This window comes from Dermacentor andersoni, chromosome 7, assembly GCF_023375885.2.
Source record: "Dermacentor andersoni chromosome 7, qqDerAnde1_hic_scaffold, whole genome shotgun sequence".
Taxonomy (NCBI): domain Eukaryota; kingdom Metazoa; phylum Arthropoda; class Arachnida; order Ixodida; family Ixodidae; genus Dermacentor; species Dermacentor andersoni.
Window position 1 is genome coordinate 70,883,871 of NC_092820.1, and position 16,135 is coordinate 70,900,005.

Here is a 16,135-nt window from a genome sequence, read left to right on the forward strand (position 1 = left end):
GCGCGCACTCTTTCGCAGAGCCGGGGTTTTTAAACAGTCTATGCCTATTCCATTGTTTTTCGCTTTCGTGCGTAGTCATAGCGCCACTTTGGCACGTTATCAAGGTGATTTTGTTCTCAATGGGATCAGTGGGCCTTGAGAGACGGATAAGTGTGACGTTGAAATGAGAGGAATAGTTGAGAAGGCGCGAAACCTGCTCTTGGTCCTCCTTCCGTAGCTGATTCGCTGTCTCTGCGGGTTTGCGACAGGTAGTGCAGTTGCTGTCAATCAGCTTATTTGACGGCGCTGCTTTATGATGCAGGTGGGAGCGCAGACACGTGATATTTTTCATTTTTCGTGAGGTTTCCTTACCAGTCGGGAAAAGTTGTACGCAATTAGTACATCGCTGAATATACCGCAGTTAAATATCATTTGGGGGTGCCTAAAATGCCTCATTGACGCTTTCATAATTAGCACGCTACTTCTCGAATTACGTAATTCATTGTAATTGCCTAACTACATTTAAGTAAAAAAAATTGGAGGCTTATCAAGGTTAAGCCCAGTGGATGCAAAGCATCCGCTGGGCTTAACCTTAGCGTATCCTTAGCGTTTGGAGGCATCTTGACCGCATACACGCCCGGCGCAAAGACGCTGGCGTGGTTGCGGGCACAGAGACTGACGCGACGGCGGGCGCGCGCCGCTTCATCCCTGGCGTGACGTCACATATCTGTGATGCAGCGATGGTGGCGCCGCCCGGCGCGAACCGAAGCGTGGAGGCCTCCGCCGGGCGACGTCCGACGGCGCGATATGAGGCCCCATCTGCAGCCGGTGTGACGTCATCACGTGACGTCACATCATGTGATCTCACTTCAGGGTCAATGGTGGCCACCGCCGGGAGGCGACCGACGGCGCGATATGAGGCCACATCTGCAGCCGTTGTGACGTCATCACGTGACGTCATGTCACGTGACCTACTTGAAGGTCAATGGTGGCCACCGCCGGGAGGCGACCGACGGCGCGATATGAGGCCCCATCTGCAGCCGGTGTGACGTCATCACGTGACGTCATGTCACGTGACCTACTTGAAGGTCACTTGAAGGTCAATGGTGGCCACCGCCGGGCGTCGCGCGAAGGCCCGAAACCTGCGTTAATATGCTTCGCATAAAATTACTGGCGGCTACTCCACTCTATTAGAAACAATATGTACAGAGGGCAAAATGCATGTCTAGAACGACCGAACTGCGTGCTCCGGGCCGCTCGGAGCTACGTGCGCGACATCTAGCGATAACGCCTGGCTCGAGACGGGCGGAGTGTCGGCATGCGCGGCCAAGCTGATAGCACTGCCTGTCTTTTCGGGGCTCGCAGGCTGCTGCGGCTTTACCTTCTGCTTCAGTCGTCAGAAGCGCTGATGTGCGCTGCCAGTCTGCGAAAGCGCATACGCGGCGGAGCGCACGCCACTGGCTTCTCTTTTTTTTTTTACTTTCTTTTTGTGCACTATCAAAGCTCTGGCAGGGAGCATTTCACCGCATCATTCACGCGCCGGTGTACTGCATCGTCATCCTAGCCGCGAGCCTTATATCAGTGATCGAGGTTTGGCAGGCTGCATTTGCCGGCAAATGCCAAAATCGGCATGCCATTACTGAAAGCATACTTGGACCTTAAGTGTGGCGTATACACAAGATCAGATATGCGATAACCTGAATAAAGTTTTCATCCCTACAAGTGAACAGACGAGATGCGTAAAGGCATCGACGATGGCGCCGCGACTCACAGTAGACCAAAGGAAAGCCATCACAGAGATGGGCCGGACAATGACCCAAAGAGCTATAGCTCAAGCTACTGGGCTCCCTTTAGCCACAGTCAACAGAGTACTGCAGGCATTCCACAAAGAAGGCCGACTTAAGGATGCTGCGCGCGGCCGGCCACCAAGAGCGACGACGGAAGAAGAAGACAGGCTTGTTGTCGCAGGAGCAGCAGATGATCCGTTCCTCAGCGCCAGGGAGCTTCGTGACATGTTCGCTTTGAACGCATCCACTCAGACAATCAGGAGCAGGCTTCATGCAGCAGGTGTGAAAAGTAGAATAGCTGCGCAGAAAACACAACTGAGACAAGCGGATCGGGACACGCGCCTGGAATTCGCGTCTGTGGTGGAAGACTGGACCCCAGACAATTGCAGAGCAGTCGTCTTCAGCGACGAAGCCACTTTTTGCACGCGCTGGGACCAGCAGAAGCGGGTGTGGCGGCCGGAAAAAGCACGGTAGGACTGTAGTCTGTTTCAATGTGCTCGCACGTCTGAGAATATACCCGGAGTTTTTTTTTAGGCTGTCAAATTTATATTTTAAAACCAGTGAAAGGTAGGTGAGTGGAGTCTGAGTTGTTAAACTGTACAGCACGGTGGGCATTATGTAGGCAATAGAGATGAAACACGCATAAAGAACTTAAATTAGTATATTTTATTTTCGGCTTCAGGGCGAAACAATAAATCGCAAAATTAAAGGTCGTGAATGCATAATGCGAGCTCAGTTCTTACGTTTTCGGAATCGGCAATGTTTTTTGAAATATAGAACATCAAGATCACACTTTTATATGTTCGTTAGGTTACCTTTTCTGCATGGCACACCCACAAAATTGTATCCTTAAGCTAAGATGTGGCGAATTTTAAAACAGCGTGTGTATTTTATCATATAAAAGATGTGTGATTGATTTCGGGTATTATACTGTGCGCTGCGACGCCATATTAAAAATCTACAATGCTGGAAAGCCAGCTTAACGAGCTCGCGAACGGACATTTTGACGCTCCATATTTTGAACCATAATGGGCTTTAATCTCTTTAATGCGTTGCACTCTCGTCGTTTCCAGTCCTTCACTGCTACCACATCAGGTATCATTAGCTCTGATGGCAATTTGATTCCTCTAATAAAACCGGATTTCCCTACCACCATGCAGGGACGAAGAAAAATACATTTGGAATGTGCGCAGCAGCGGCCGTGTTTCAGTCAGCGTGTGGGGAGCCATCAGCTACGATGGACTAGGACCCCTGTACCGCATTCCTGGGCGTATGACGGCAGAAGTCTACGCGGAGGTGGCAGAAACGGTCCTCTTGCCTTATGTGCTTGAAGGGCCGTTTCCGGATGGGCTCTATCACTTTCAACAAGATGAAGCTTCTGTGTACTCAGCCAAGACTGTCCGAGACCTTTTTGAAAGGCTTGGCGTTATGACCCTTCCATGGCCTGCAAGAAGCCCTGACCTTAACATTATAGAAAACGTGTGGGGACTGATGAAGAAAAGCCTATCCAAGAAATCGGGACTCTCCAATTGCAATCCGGACGGGCTATGGGAAGCCATTGAAAATGAGTGGGGACACCTCCGCAATGACCGCGCTCTCGTCGACTCCCTCTACGAGTCACTGCCGAAGAGGATTGAGATCCTAAAGAAATCTGGGGGAGCCCCTATTCGCTATTAGTTTGTCCTCTCCATCCCCTAATAAACAGTAAACTTGTGGAAAAAATAAAAGAACGTGAAATGAGAAGCCAGCAATCTGTTTTCTTTAATGACCAAAGAAGAACAGTGAAATAAAGACAAACCCGCCGCTTACACTTACTTCGCGGCACCTTTAATACTAATTTGCCTTCCTGCAATTGCCGAAGAACGAAAACTGCCAAACCTCGATCACTGATATAAGGCTCGCGGCTAGGGTGACGATGCAGTACACCGGCGCGTGAATGATGCGGTGAAATGCTCCCTGCCAGAGCTTTGATAGTGCACAAAAAGAAAGTAAAAAAAAAAGAGAAGCCAGTGGCGTGCGCTCCGCCGCGTATGCGCTTTCGCAGACTGGCAGCGCACATCAGCGCTTCTGACGACTGAAGCAGAAGGTAAAGCCGCAGCAGCCTGCGAGCCCCGAAAAGACAGGCAGTGCTATCAGCTTGGCCGCGCATGCCGACACTCCGCCCGTCTCGAACCAGGCGTTATCGCTAGATGTCGCGCACGTAGCTCCGAGCGGCCCGGAGCACGCAGTTCGGTCGTTCTAGACATGCATTTTGCCCTCTGTACTAGGTTTTCTTTGAATCAAACGCAATTGCTTTTTTTTTAATTCTTGGAACGTGATAGTTGGGACACTGTATAATTCACTCAGTAACCGAAATGAGGCCAAGCCGGATTCAGTCGAAATAAGAATCACCAGCAGTCATGGGCAGCAACGCTTATAATGGGACTCACAGAAAAAAAAAAGAATTTGGCGGACGCTTAAGCTTCGCTTTTAAAAGTGGAACGCGATAGCATTCATAGACCCCTCACTTATTTTCATGCTTCCCGACAACTGCAGCTTATGTGACCGCAACGCTTACCAGAAAACACTGGCGGCGAACGCTGTGCACAAAGGCAAGCTTTCTGGTAGAAACGCGGCCTCTTGCATGGGTCGATCTCCTGTTATTGTTTCGCACTTTTAATAATTTATTGTGAGAACACCGAACATAAAAGATATGAGTTGCCGGTGTTTTTTTTTCTTTTTCGTTACATTTGCTTGTGGGCTGCCATTATCAACATTCCGGGGAATAACTTTGTCGAGAATGAAAGACAAGGTGTGATCAACTTTGGGGGTAGAAGACTGGTTGGGTATGCGTGGTTCACAATTAGGTGCGAAATTTCTTTTGTCGAAGTGGACGTGCTACTCCGGACGCGGGACGCCGGCGCCGGACTTTCTGCGACACGGGGCCCTTAACGAAAAAAGAGAGCTGCTGCAATGTCTCCGGAAAGGCGAAGCAGTATTAGTGATAGCGAAGTATAAAACAATTGCACGAAAGAAGCTTACACCACAGAGAGACGCCAGATTATGGGTTGTGCGAGAGGACTTGGGCTGGTAAACTGAACTGTCTCCTACTATGAGGACTTCTAACTCATATAAGGCCGCCACTTCAGTGAACAATTCTTCGAGGCAGACGAAGTTTCTTCAACTGATACTGTTACAAAAAGTCGTATATAGATGGGGTTCGGAAAGCTGATCGGGCCTGAGCCCCCCCCCCCCCCCCCGGCTAAAAATAAAACTTCCCGCCTATGCTCCACCGCACCTCCAAGATATAAACAAAACAGGAGCGACGCCCTGCTCTTCGTCAGTCACTGAGGTCAAAGGCTACCTCCGCCGCGGTGGGGCCATCTTCACCCTCCATTCCGGCCAGACTACGTGCCCATTTCGTTTTCTCTTCGAAAGGCATCTGGAGTGCGCACGTGCGATTAAAACATTTACAAGAATATAAAATACAACACACTGCCACCCAAGAATGAGCGAGCTCATTTTCCCCCTCAATTGCCGAGTTCAACTGGATATAACAGTTGCACGGGCCGGCGAAGAAGTTTACCGTCTCGCAGCCGTAAGTAACGGCTCTGTGCCGAAGGAACCAAGACGGTTTCTCGTCACGAATTAAGACAAGATTGCCTTTCTTCAGCGAGCTCTTCTCCTTGCTGACGGAGATGCGCGCCGATCGTAGCTACAGTAAATATTCGTTTCTCAGCAGAACTGATAGTTGGCCGAGTTGGTACGAATTCATAGTAAATTATTTTTGCGCGCACAATTGACAATTGGCGCTCGTGTGTCCCCCTTCACTGTGTCCTTGTCAATTGTGCGCGCAAAAATATTTTACTATGAATTTCGTTTCTCCACCGACGCCAGAAATGCTCTAATATTCTTTGGCAATGTGTCTGTCGTCGCGCCATTTTCTTGAGTGAAGTTGCCGATGGAATAGTCGAATGACCGTCAGGCAGCGCTAGCGGTCTTTTGCCGGTGAGAAAGTGGGACAGTGTCAAGGCAGTTCGTTCATCTGCTTTATGAGTGCAGGAAGGTCAGGAGGCGCTAATTAATCGCAGCCTCAACTTCGCTGAGCATCGTCATCAACTCTTCAAAGCTCAGATGTGCGTTTGTTAGGCCACGCTGAAGACATACTTCGATGCTTTTACAGCAAAGCTGTGTATGGCTAGCCGACTTGTTCGTCTGCCGCCTGTACGCCAAAAACTCCTCTGGCGCAACCCCATGCGCATGCGCAAAAAGAAACAGAAAGCGAGACGAGCGATTGCCTGTGCCAGTAGGGACGTCGCTGCTCCCCGTCGCAGCCGAGTGCGCGCGCAGCAGTTTCTCCACGCGTCATACGTACTCCTGAGGAGCAGGCAGCTTGCGATCAGCACCGCCGCAAGCAGAATGGGTAACGAGCTCGTCTACGCTGTGCCGATGCTGCATCCCGTGCACAAGAACAGGCTCGTGCAGCCCAGCGCAAGCTGTAACTGCGTACCGATGCTCCGGCAGCTTACCAAGCCGTAGTTTAATGAACGGTCGGGATTAGCCTGGTGATAAACACCTTGGTCACACGTTTCAGCTTCGCTGATTAACCATCTGTACGGAGTGCTTGGGCGCTGATTTTTCTACTAGATTTAAGTACCAATGTGATTTTGTAAGTTCTCAGTCATGTACATGTTACAGCAGGTCGCCCACTAACGTGTTTATTTTTTAGCAGTGGGCTCTCTCAAAGAGTAAGCGTTGTTGCTGTTTCCTTTTTCAAGGTAACGCGGCGAGTGAAAAGTGCGTTTTCTTATCCCTCCGTGTGACTGCTTTTTACTGTACGCTCCCAAATGCCTCCCAACCACGCTTCTTTTTCAACAATGTACTTTCATTATATCTGATGCTCCGCCCAAAAATTAGTAAATAGTCTCTTCATTAAATAACTGTAAAAGGTCTCGACGTTTTCCTACATGTTGTGGGGATTTGGGGAATTCGACGCGCCATTGCGCGGGCGCATTTCACCTTGTTCTGCAATCCTTAAAGCCACATCGTTCTTGCTCCGAACCAGTTTTAGCTGTGGCGCTCCACTCGCGGTGGTTCGCGGTGAGGGCGGAGCTAGTGACGTCATGGAGCGGCCCCTGGTGGCTACTGCCGTGACGGTAGCGACTCTCTTGCTCCTTGGGACAGCGCTCGGTACGTACATGCTTCCTCTCGTCCGCCGACACCTTTGTGACTAGGACTGAGCTCACGCACGGCGCCTTTGCCCGTGCGGGGAGCGCGTACCTCGTGTTGTTCCTATCCCGACGCTAAGCCGAAGAACGGGTGCCTAGTGCTCGCGCGAGGTCGTACCACGCCGAGCCGCACTCATCGGAGGCCCAAGCCGAAGGAGATTGCCAGAGCTCTCGCGAGTTGGCACATTAGTTATCGCGAGAGCAAGTAGCATAGCCGCCGGGACTTTTCCTAGCGGCGTGTCCCAGCTTCAGCCTGTGCTCTCGCAGCGACGTGCTACAGGCGCCCCTGACTGTATTTTTCGCCCTTGGTGCGGGACCCCTTTGGTTCCCCGCCGTCCCGGGACCGGGCGTTCGTGCAGTGTTGGGTGCCGTTGGAGACAATAAACGGTTTCCGTCAACTTAGGGCAATACTGTGTTCTTGCGTGCGTCGCTCGGTAGCCCCTCGTGGCCTGAGCTCGCGCGCAGCGGCGCTAGAGGCTGACGGCTGACGCGGCCCTGTGGCTCGCTAAGCTCGAACCCGCGGGCGTCGGTACTCCTGTGAGACCCTAAGATCCCACAATGTTGAAGCATTGTCCGTGTAGATAACTAACTGTTGGTAACCCAGGACACACTGTAAATCGTCGGAAGGCCCGCTGGAATTTCGCGGTGGAGCCGTCCGATACGAGCTCCTAATGAATAGCACGACTGACGGCGCAGGTGAATAACGCTATGTATACTTTTTCTTTGTTGCGTTTTCCCTTTGAGAAAAGCAGTCACTCCCAACAACTTCAAAACAACTACTTGACGAGGTTCTGTCAGTGGGAAGTGGCGTTGTCGGTGTATTATCTGCTCGTAGTCTCTCTCGCATACAACCATTGGATGTTCGAATGACATGTTTCACGACATGACGGGAGCTTGGAATCCAAAAGTTCTCTCTTATTTCGTACATGTCCTGAACGCCACCATGCTTTATAGTCAGGTAACATTCTCTCACAACGAGTTTAGTGATCAAATGCGTGCGCAGGGGGTAATGGAATGGGATGCTTGACTCTTTCTTCCTCTTTAGCATGCTGTAACCTTCCACCAACACGCAGAAGTCCGTCATTGTCAATGAAGGGACTCAAAGTGTAGATGATCTCTGACTCTTGACATACGGCTCTGTTTTCAATAAGGTTTTGCCTTTCAGCTCCGTTAGTGTCGTTTTGTAAAATCTTAATGCAATAAGTCTTTGCTTGATTGAGACTGAAATAATCAGAAGAATAAGAATGGGCCGGGGTGCGTTTGGCAGGCATTACCAGGTCGTGAACAGCAGGTGGCCATTATCCCCCAAGAGGAAAGTGTATAACAGTTGTGTGTTACCAGTACTCACGTACGGTGCAGAAACCTGGAGGCTTACGAAAAGGGTTGTACTTAAATTGAGGACGACACAACGAACTATGGAAAGAAGAATGATGTGTGTAACGTTAAGGGATAAGAAAAGAGCAGATTGGGTGAGGGAACAAACGCGAGTTAATGGCATCTTAGTTGAAATCAAGAAAAAGAAATTGGCATGGGCAGGACATGTAATCAGGAGGGAAGATAGCCGATGGTCATTAAGGGTTACGAACTGGATGCCAAGGGAAGGGAAGCGTAGCAGGGGGCGGCAGAAAGTTAGGTGGGCGGATGAGATTAAGTTTGCATTGACAACATGGCCACAATTAGTACATGACCAGGGTAGTTGGAGAAGTATGGGAGAGGCTTTGCCCGGCAGTGGGCCTAACTAGGATCATGATGATCATGATGATTGAGTTTTTCGGATCTGAGACCACCATTGAGGAATTCACCTTTCATCTTTCAGAGGAATCTAAAGATCCAAGCAGTGACACGAAGAAGTCTCAACAACCGGCTACACTTCATTATGTCTTTGATGGGCTCCCTCGCCGGAACAGAAGACGCCTGCAGCACCATTTTATCTTTTCTCTTCTACTTCAGTCGTTCGCGCAGCCCTTGTTTATCGCAAATGGCCATAATTGGCGGACTTTGAACAGGCAAGGAGCACCATGCCACTAGAGTGTGCTTTCTGACAGTTTCTAAAATGACATGCCTCCCGTGGCACAATCTGCATGATATGCATTTGCATGCAATGCTTCCTCTGTTGAGGGCCACTTAAGCTCGGAATTTCGCTAACTTTATTTTGCACGAATGCCTTCCATTTCGTAGCTTGGCTCTAAGTCCAGCGCAGTGCAATAGTGGAGTCTGTTGAGAAATAATCCGCCGTGGATAAGCTCATCTGCTTACAAACGTAGCTTGCTAGACGTGCTCCTATGACAGCAGCAGCCTAGGCAACGAATGACGGTTTAACGGCGCTGCCCTTGATTTCGCACAAATTAGCTCGACATAAAAACTGCTCGCAGGTAGGGGCATGCGCCATACGCTTCTGGACTGGCGTTAAAGAACACGTGAGCTTCGAAGCGACCGATCTCACTCTGCTTTGTGATGCAGCGCTTGAAAGTGAGTCGCTGAAGGTCAAGCAGTTCATCGCACCGCATCTTTCACGTTTTCTCCAAGTCATCCAGCAGTGGTAAATCCCAGTCAACCGCTCTTTCTCACAAACGCTGAAACAATATTATTGCTCGGATGACAGGCGGACTGACGGTCACAAGAGGGCCAAACAACCTAGTGGTTGTTTCAGTACCGTACGCTTGGTGCTGATACTGCATCTGACGGCGCTCATAACGCTTGCTCTACGAATGGAAAGCTTTTCCGGTTTCCAGCGCAGACCCAGAACCCTGTCTTGTCAGGACGTTCTATAATGAAATCGTCCTCCAATAAGCCTCATAGTACTGTGGAATCTGTGGCCCATTTATTCAATTCCATGCCGGCATCTTCCATGATTGCCTTTGAAAATCTATATATTTCTGCAGCCGGACTCACTGGCGGTGCTTCGGTAAATAAATCATCAACATAGACTCTTTCAAGATGTCAGCAACATGTGTGCGCTCATTCTCTGGCTTCTGCGGGTGGTATTGTCGCCTTCAGTAGATATGCGCTGGCAGATGTACCAAAGGGTACTCTTGTCATTCGCCATCCTTCCACCTTCGGAAGTGCTTGAGGGTCGACCACTCGGTGTTCTTTCGTACCGTAGTAACCTGAGTGTGTTTCTGTCTTTTGGCTGCACAAAAATTTGCAAAAATGTCTTGTCTATGTCGGTGGTGAGTGCCACAACATGCAGGCGAAAGCAAAGAAAATTCGAGCTATATATGCAATAAGTTGGGGCCCTTTTTCCTATATGGTTGTTAAGTGAAAGCTTTCCTGGCTTGTGCGCTGAGTAGTCAAAAACAACTCCCGTTTTGTGGTCGTGGATTCTTCGCTTGATGAGGCACGTTGTAAACATGACCAGCGTCACCTGACTTCTGAGGAGATACACGCTCAGCATGGCGTTCCTACCGGGAATATCGCATAACGGAGTCGGATTTCCGAATTCTCAGTCGGGTCTAAGACGTGCAGTCAAGCTCTCAAACCGCCTCTCTGCCAGATCTGTTATTGTGAAGTTTACCAACATAGTCTTTCCAAGGCAGAGCTACTTGGTATCGGCCTTCAGACGAGGCAATAGTACGCTTAAATTGATCCTGCACTCGTTGGTTATGCAACTTGGAGTTGCTCTCTTTTATGCCTAGAGCGTCCAGTTCCCAGAAGTTTTGCAGAAGGGAGCCTAAGTGGTCTGACATGCGTGTCCTTATCCTTGAAACGGATGTGTTAATTGCAACAAAGATTGAACTCGTCGGGCGTACCGGACCTTGGAAGGTTCACCCAAATACAGTGTTGATAGCCACCAAACTTGGATACAATTTATAATGCTTAACCTCATTCTTGACGAATTTCCACATGGGGTCTGATCCAATTCAAGGGCTCACACCTGCAATTGCAGGCATGCTAGGAAGCAGCAGCCCTTTCGAGCATGTCATTTTGTGCTTCTATTGTTTGGAGGAAATAATGATCCACCGGTGTATGCAGAATATCCTTGCAAATGAATGGCACCTCGACGGCCTGAATGGTGAATTCTTGGCCAGTGTATGGTGCCTTCAGTCGAACTTACCTAACGCGATCCTTGTTCATGGCTTTGATGTTCACCAAATGTACTGAGATTCAAGGTGGTTAATCCAGACTGACGTAGGTGGAGCATCTTTGAGGCGTCCTCTCTAATGAACGTTCTTTGGTTTCCTCCATCTATGTCTACCCTTACATAACCGCATTTGGTTTTGGCCAATTACTCGAAAGATCTGCAAAAGAACCTCGGAATTGTTGTAGTCTGAAGCATAGACATAAACATTGGTTGTAGCAACGGATGGAGGTTCCTGTTTCGAAGATCCTGCAAGTCTCGTGTTCCACATACAAAACGCATGATGCCCTCCACAAGTGACACAGCTCACTCTTTTGCGACAGTCCTGTACGCGGTGACCCCGTACAGTGCAGCGGAAGCATCGCATGTCAGCCTATTCCTTTTTTTTTTTTTTTTTTTTTTGATGTCGAGACGAGCACGGCAAATTTCTGGGCTGTGCTCCGACGAACCACAGAAACAACACTTGGTCCTCGTTTCAGTGCGGAGAACCGCTGCTGTCGGCATCGTGGGGCGTCTCTCGTGCCTTCTTCCAATTCGCTGAGCGTTTTTCGGGGCACGGTTGGCGGTAGCACGAGTGGCGCAGCTAGGTCGTCTGGCACCCATAGGTCTTTTTTCACCTCCCCCCCCCCTCCCGGTGTGGTCAAGGAAGGCGAAGACATCGAAAATTTCCGGGGCGGCGGGTGTGGGGGGGGGGGGGGGGGTGATGTTTCCGCACCAGCACAGCTCCCCTGGATACCGCGCATGCCCGCCCCCCCCCCCCCCCCCCTTTTCGTTCCGTTCACAGAGATCGCGAATGCAGCTAGTATACATGCTGTTGTATTTTCTGCGCCAGATAACACAGGGTGCTGAATTGATAACTTGTAATAAGCACATTTGCAGATCTGCTGTCGGAGTGTAAGGCTTGGCAGCCAATACAGATACGGCATCGTGGAAAATATGGCTCACAAAAGTACCAATTATATTTTAATAAAGTTTTAATTAGCGATTTTAGAGGAAACATTGCATCTGCAAAATTGAAGCCCGACAGTCATATGTTGCCCAGCAACAACTTCACAACAATCACAGTAGGTATTTGGGCTGTGGGCAACCCTGAACCTAAACGAAAATTAATAACGTGTCAGTGACGCTGACATCCCCACCCTATAGAAAAAGCCACCTTCTTCCCTGCTGCGCGGGCGCCAATGCGATGACCACTACGAGTTCTCTTCATTCTGATCCATAAAGTTTACCGCGACAAGGTTGGGAACAGAATAGAGCACGCTTCGCGTCGATTTCTGGCGTCACTCTAAAAAAAAAAAAAGAAAAGAGAAAGCCGTGATGAAGTTTGTGCCAGCGAAAGCTTGCGCTACTGTTGGTCTGCACTTGCAATGGAGAGGATAGAGATCTACGTCACTGCTGCACTATTTCATATTTATTTCGGTAATGTCATACAGGGTCGCCCGCAGTGCCAAAGTGCTGCAGGCTCTAGCACCCAAGACGATTTTGTTTAGAGAAGTTTTTGTTGAGAGATAGAGAGAGATAGCAAAGAGAGCAAAGGCAGGTAGGTCAACCAGACGAGCCTCCAGTTTGCTTCCCTACACTTGGGGAAGGGAAAGGGGGAACAGAAAGAGGAAAGCGGGATAGAGAGAACAGAGTAATACTTGTTGGGGGGCTAGTTGGTGCATGTTTCCAGAAGAGGGTTGCAGCACCGAAATAGACAACACATAGCAAGCGAGACGGGACAGGCGCAACTTCCAACTGTGGGAACACTGTGTGTGCAATGCAGCAAAGCGCCTGGAAATCAGTCAAGTCCAAGCAAGTGCTCCTCCGATACGTTAGGCTGCCGTCATTCTGCTGTGTGAAACTAGCCTTGGTGCTTCCCCATAGCTGGTTATGCTCGGTGAGGTCACCAGTGAAGACCAAGGAGCCGGTGGCCGTCAGCAGTACGTTGCAGTGCGTGGCAGTATATTGTTAAGCTAAACACCAGCCTTTTTTTACTTCAGTGCGAATAGAATGATGCGAGTCAACCATGATGCTTACACAAGAGTTGCAAGTACTGAATTGAGAGCATCCAGCACTTGCATTGCACTTCGCGCTGACGGAGTGTGTAGGTTATTCAAGTGCTTTCGAAAAGAACGTTTTTGTTGAGTTAATAATATTAATTGGGGTTCTCAATTGCCGAACTGCTATGTTCCCTCAATAATTTTAAATTAAGCAGTTCTTTAAGGTATCGTTATTAATTATCTGCCATATTCTGCACAATACCGGGTTCCTAGTGGTCACAAAGATGCATAACATGATATAATATGGGGAAATATTCTTACAAAATTCACATTCTTTATAAAATTCCGCGCAGCTGAGACAAGACGCTGTGTGACATGGTCACAGCACAACAAAATGATAAAGAGGGGGTTAGCTTGGACAAGCAGACAGTGTTTTTATTCAACACTGCGAAACTGATGCAAAAATTTGGAGGACGCTTAAGCTTCGCCTTAGAGAGTGGAACGCGATAGCATTCAAATATCCCTGACTGCCTCTTACGCTTCCCGGCAACTGCAGCGTATGTAACCGTAATGTTTGCCGCGAAATGCTCGCAGCCAACGCTATGCACGAAGGCGGGCTTTCTGGTATAGACGCGGCCTCTTGTGTGGGCCGCGATGCGACGGAGGGAAACGCCGTCTGAAAGTGTTTCAAGAAAACGAGTGCGCCGCTCCGTGGCCTCCGAGATGTTCGCGCGCCAACGCACGCAAATGGCGCACGCCGTTGCCGATCTATGAATGGCAGAAAGGCTGGAAAAGGGGTTTGTTAGAGTTTTCACGTAACAGAATTATGTTTTCTTGCATATTAAAATTGCAATCCGACGCTATCATGTCGGTAGGTTGTACGTAAATTGTATTCGTACTAAAGGTTTGTACGGAGGGGAAGTAGGCCGGCATCGCTGGGAGGATGGGGATCCATAAGAAGGCTTTTGTATCAGAATTATCCGACCTCTAATCTCGATACCAATCGCACTCAATTTGCAGGTGAAACTGTCGTCGGGTGGAGCGGATGGACACTCTAGAGCGGCGCGGCAGGCCAGAACGCGCCGCAGCCGACGGGCGCCTTATCAGCCAGTTCGTTACCAAAGACGCCATGGTGTTCGGGGACGAGGCACAGTGGAAGAGTAAGTTTCGTGGACAGACTCCGCAGCGCCCGTTTGATCTGCACCACACGCGCATCGCTAGAGTTAAGCGCCGCCAGTGAATTCAGCAGCGATAAACAATCTGAATAGAGGTTACCGCGGCCGGTGAACTGCGACGCTGTCAGGTAGTTAACCGCCTCAGTGAAAGCAAGGGCCTCTGCACAGTAGGCACCACTCGCCTGTTCAATCCTATACCTACCCACCTTCCGAAGACTGGACTGGGGACCCATCACCACGTCTGCCGCCCCGCCAGAGAGTTCCGTATAAGAGCCGTCTGTGTAAACATGTAAATCCGGCTCAGAGGACTTAACTGCTGCTTCGGAAGCCGTAAGACGCATGAAAAGGAACCTGTTTCTTTCCGCCGGGTGATCCTGCCAGAAGCCGTAAGGGTATTCGATATTGTCAGGATTATAATACCTCGGGCCAAAATATGTAGGTCGGCGAAGAGTAAAGAGGTAAAATTCCGCTCGAATGCGTTCTAATTCAAGTGGCAGTTGCGGCGCCCGCAAGAGAACCTGCATTGCTGCCGTTCTTGTTGTGCGATATGCACCAGTAAATGCAATCAAGGGCACCCTATGGAGCGAGACGACCTTAGAATTCAAAATGCTGTCCGGGAACTCGGACCGCGAAACCGCAGCGGCATAGGTGAGGGCAGGGAGTACCACTTGCCGATGTAAAGTTCGAATTGCAAGAGGGCTGACAGCGTAGTGCATTTGAAAGTAGGCTGTATATATAGGTGCAAGAATTTCCATTTTTCCGGAAGGTGTTCAACTTGTTCATTAAACCTAATCGTGAATCAAAAACAACGCCTAATAGCTTCATTTTGTCCTTACGCTGCAGCTTGCCGTCACCTATAACAACACGAAGGGCGTTACCCCTCAATGCGCTGCATCTATTACGGAACGCCACATAGAATGATTTGGCGGCGCGAATTTCCCCTCAAGCGTCCCGCGCCCAGCGATCTACCGCTGACAGGACCACCCCAGCAGTACGCTCGATCGCAGCGCGGTTCCTGCCCGGTATCAAAATGATTGTGTCGTCCGCGTATGCCTGTATCACGATGCCCGACGGAACAGGCATGTCAAACAGGCCGCGAATTACTATATTACACAAGAGCGGGCTTAAAGGTGACCCCTGCTTCCCCGGAAAAATCAGTGATGTTTTTGTGGGTACAGTGCTGTAAGTGGCGAGGAAGGTTTGATCCGGCGTGACTGATTCAGCACCAGCGCCGCAGGCGCGAGGAAGTCTGTCCGACGTACCTTCAGACACAGCGATCACCGAATCTGCCCGCGCACTGCCTCACCGCGCGGGCAGCCAGCGTCGGAGCGTAAACAAACTCGACCCCACTCCGCAATTCCAGCATGCCTAGGGGACGAACGGATTCAACACGAGTGAAGAAACTTCTCCGTAGTGCCTCAAAAGCCCCCAGAGACTCGCGCCTGCGCGGAAACGTCGGGCACCTCCGAAAGTGCCACGCCCCGCTGTACAGCCGGCCACAAAATATTACGGACCATGAAATCTGAAAGAAAAAGCTGAATAGCTCCACAGCCTCACAACGCAGCCTGGTATTTGCACTTCGGGCCTCGACTAGAATATGCTAACATTGTCGCATACAGGTTTGCTGGCTACTGCTGCAGGCTGCTCGGGAATTGAACGTTTTCTGAGATCCCGTGGTCCGCAAGCTTTTGTGGCTGGGTGTACTTACTAGCAATTGTAAAAATGCGACCGGGACTGGCGCCGCTTGAAAGGACATACTAGCTGGCCCGTCCGATATGCTTCGATTTCACGTGGCCGCTCAGGGTAGCTTGGGCAAGGCGCGTCTCGGTTAAAACCACGGAGACTTCGTAGGCGTTACTGGTACTCATGGTACACGTGACCCGCTTCGCCACAGTATTAGCAGAGCGGACGATTATTGGATGAGCGT

The 16,135-nt window shown here is 50.0% G+C and overlaps 1 protein-coding gene across 1 annotated transcript in view; it reads left to right on the top strand.

The window, feature by feature from the left end:
* Positions 1-14,059: 14,059 nt before the first annotated feature.
* The window catches only part of LOC126534318 (BTB/POZ domain-containing protein 6-like), a 32,009-nt gene continuing 29,933 nt past the window's right edge, over positions 14,060-16,135 (top strand). Inside the window, exon 1 of the mRNA XM_055072808.2 lies at positions 14,060-14,193. Within this exon, the coding sequence (XP_054928783.1) occupies positions 14,079-14,193 (115 nt within the window). The 5' untranslated portion in view covers positions 14,060-14,078. The remainder of the gene's footprint in view (positions 14,194-16,135) is intronic.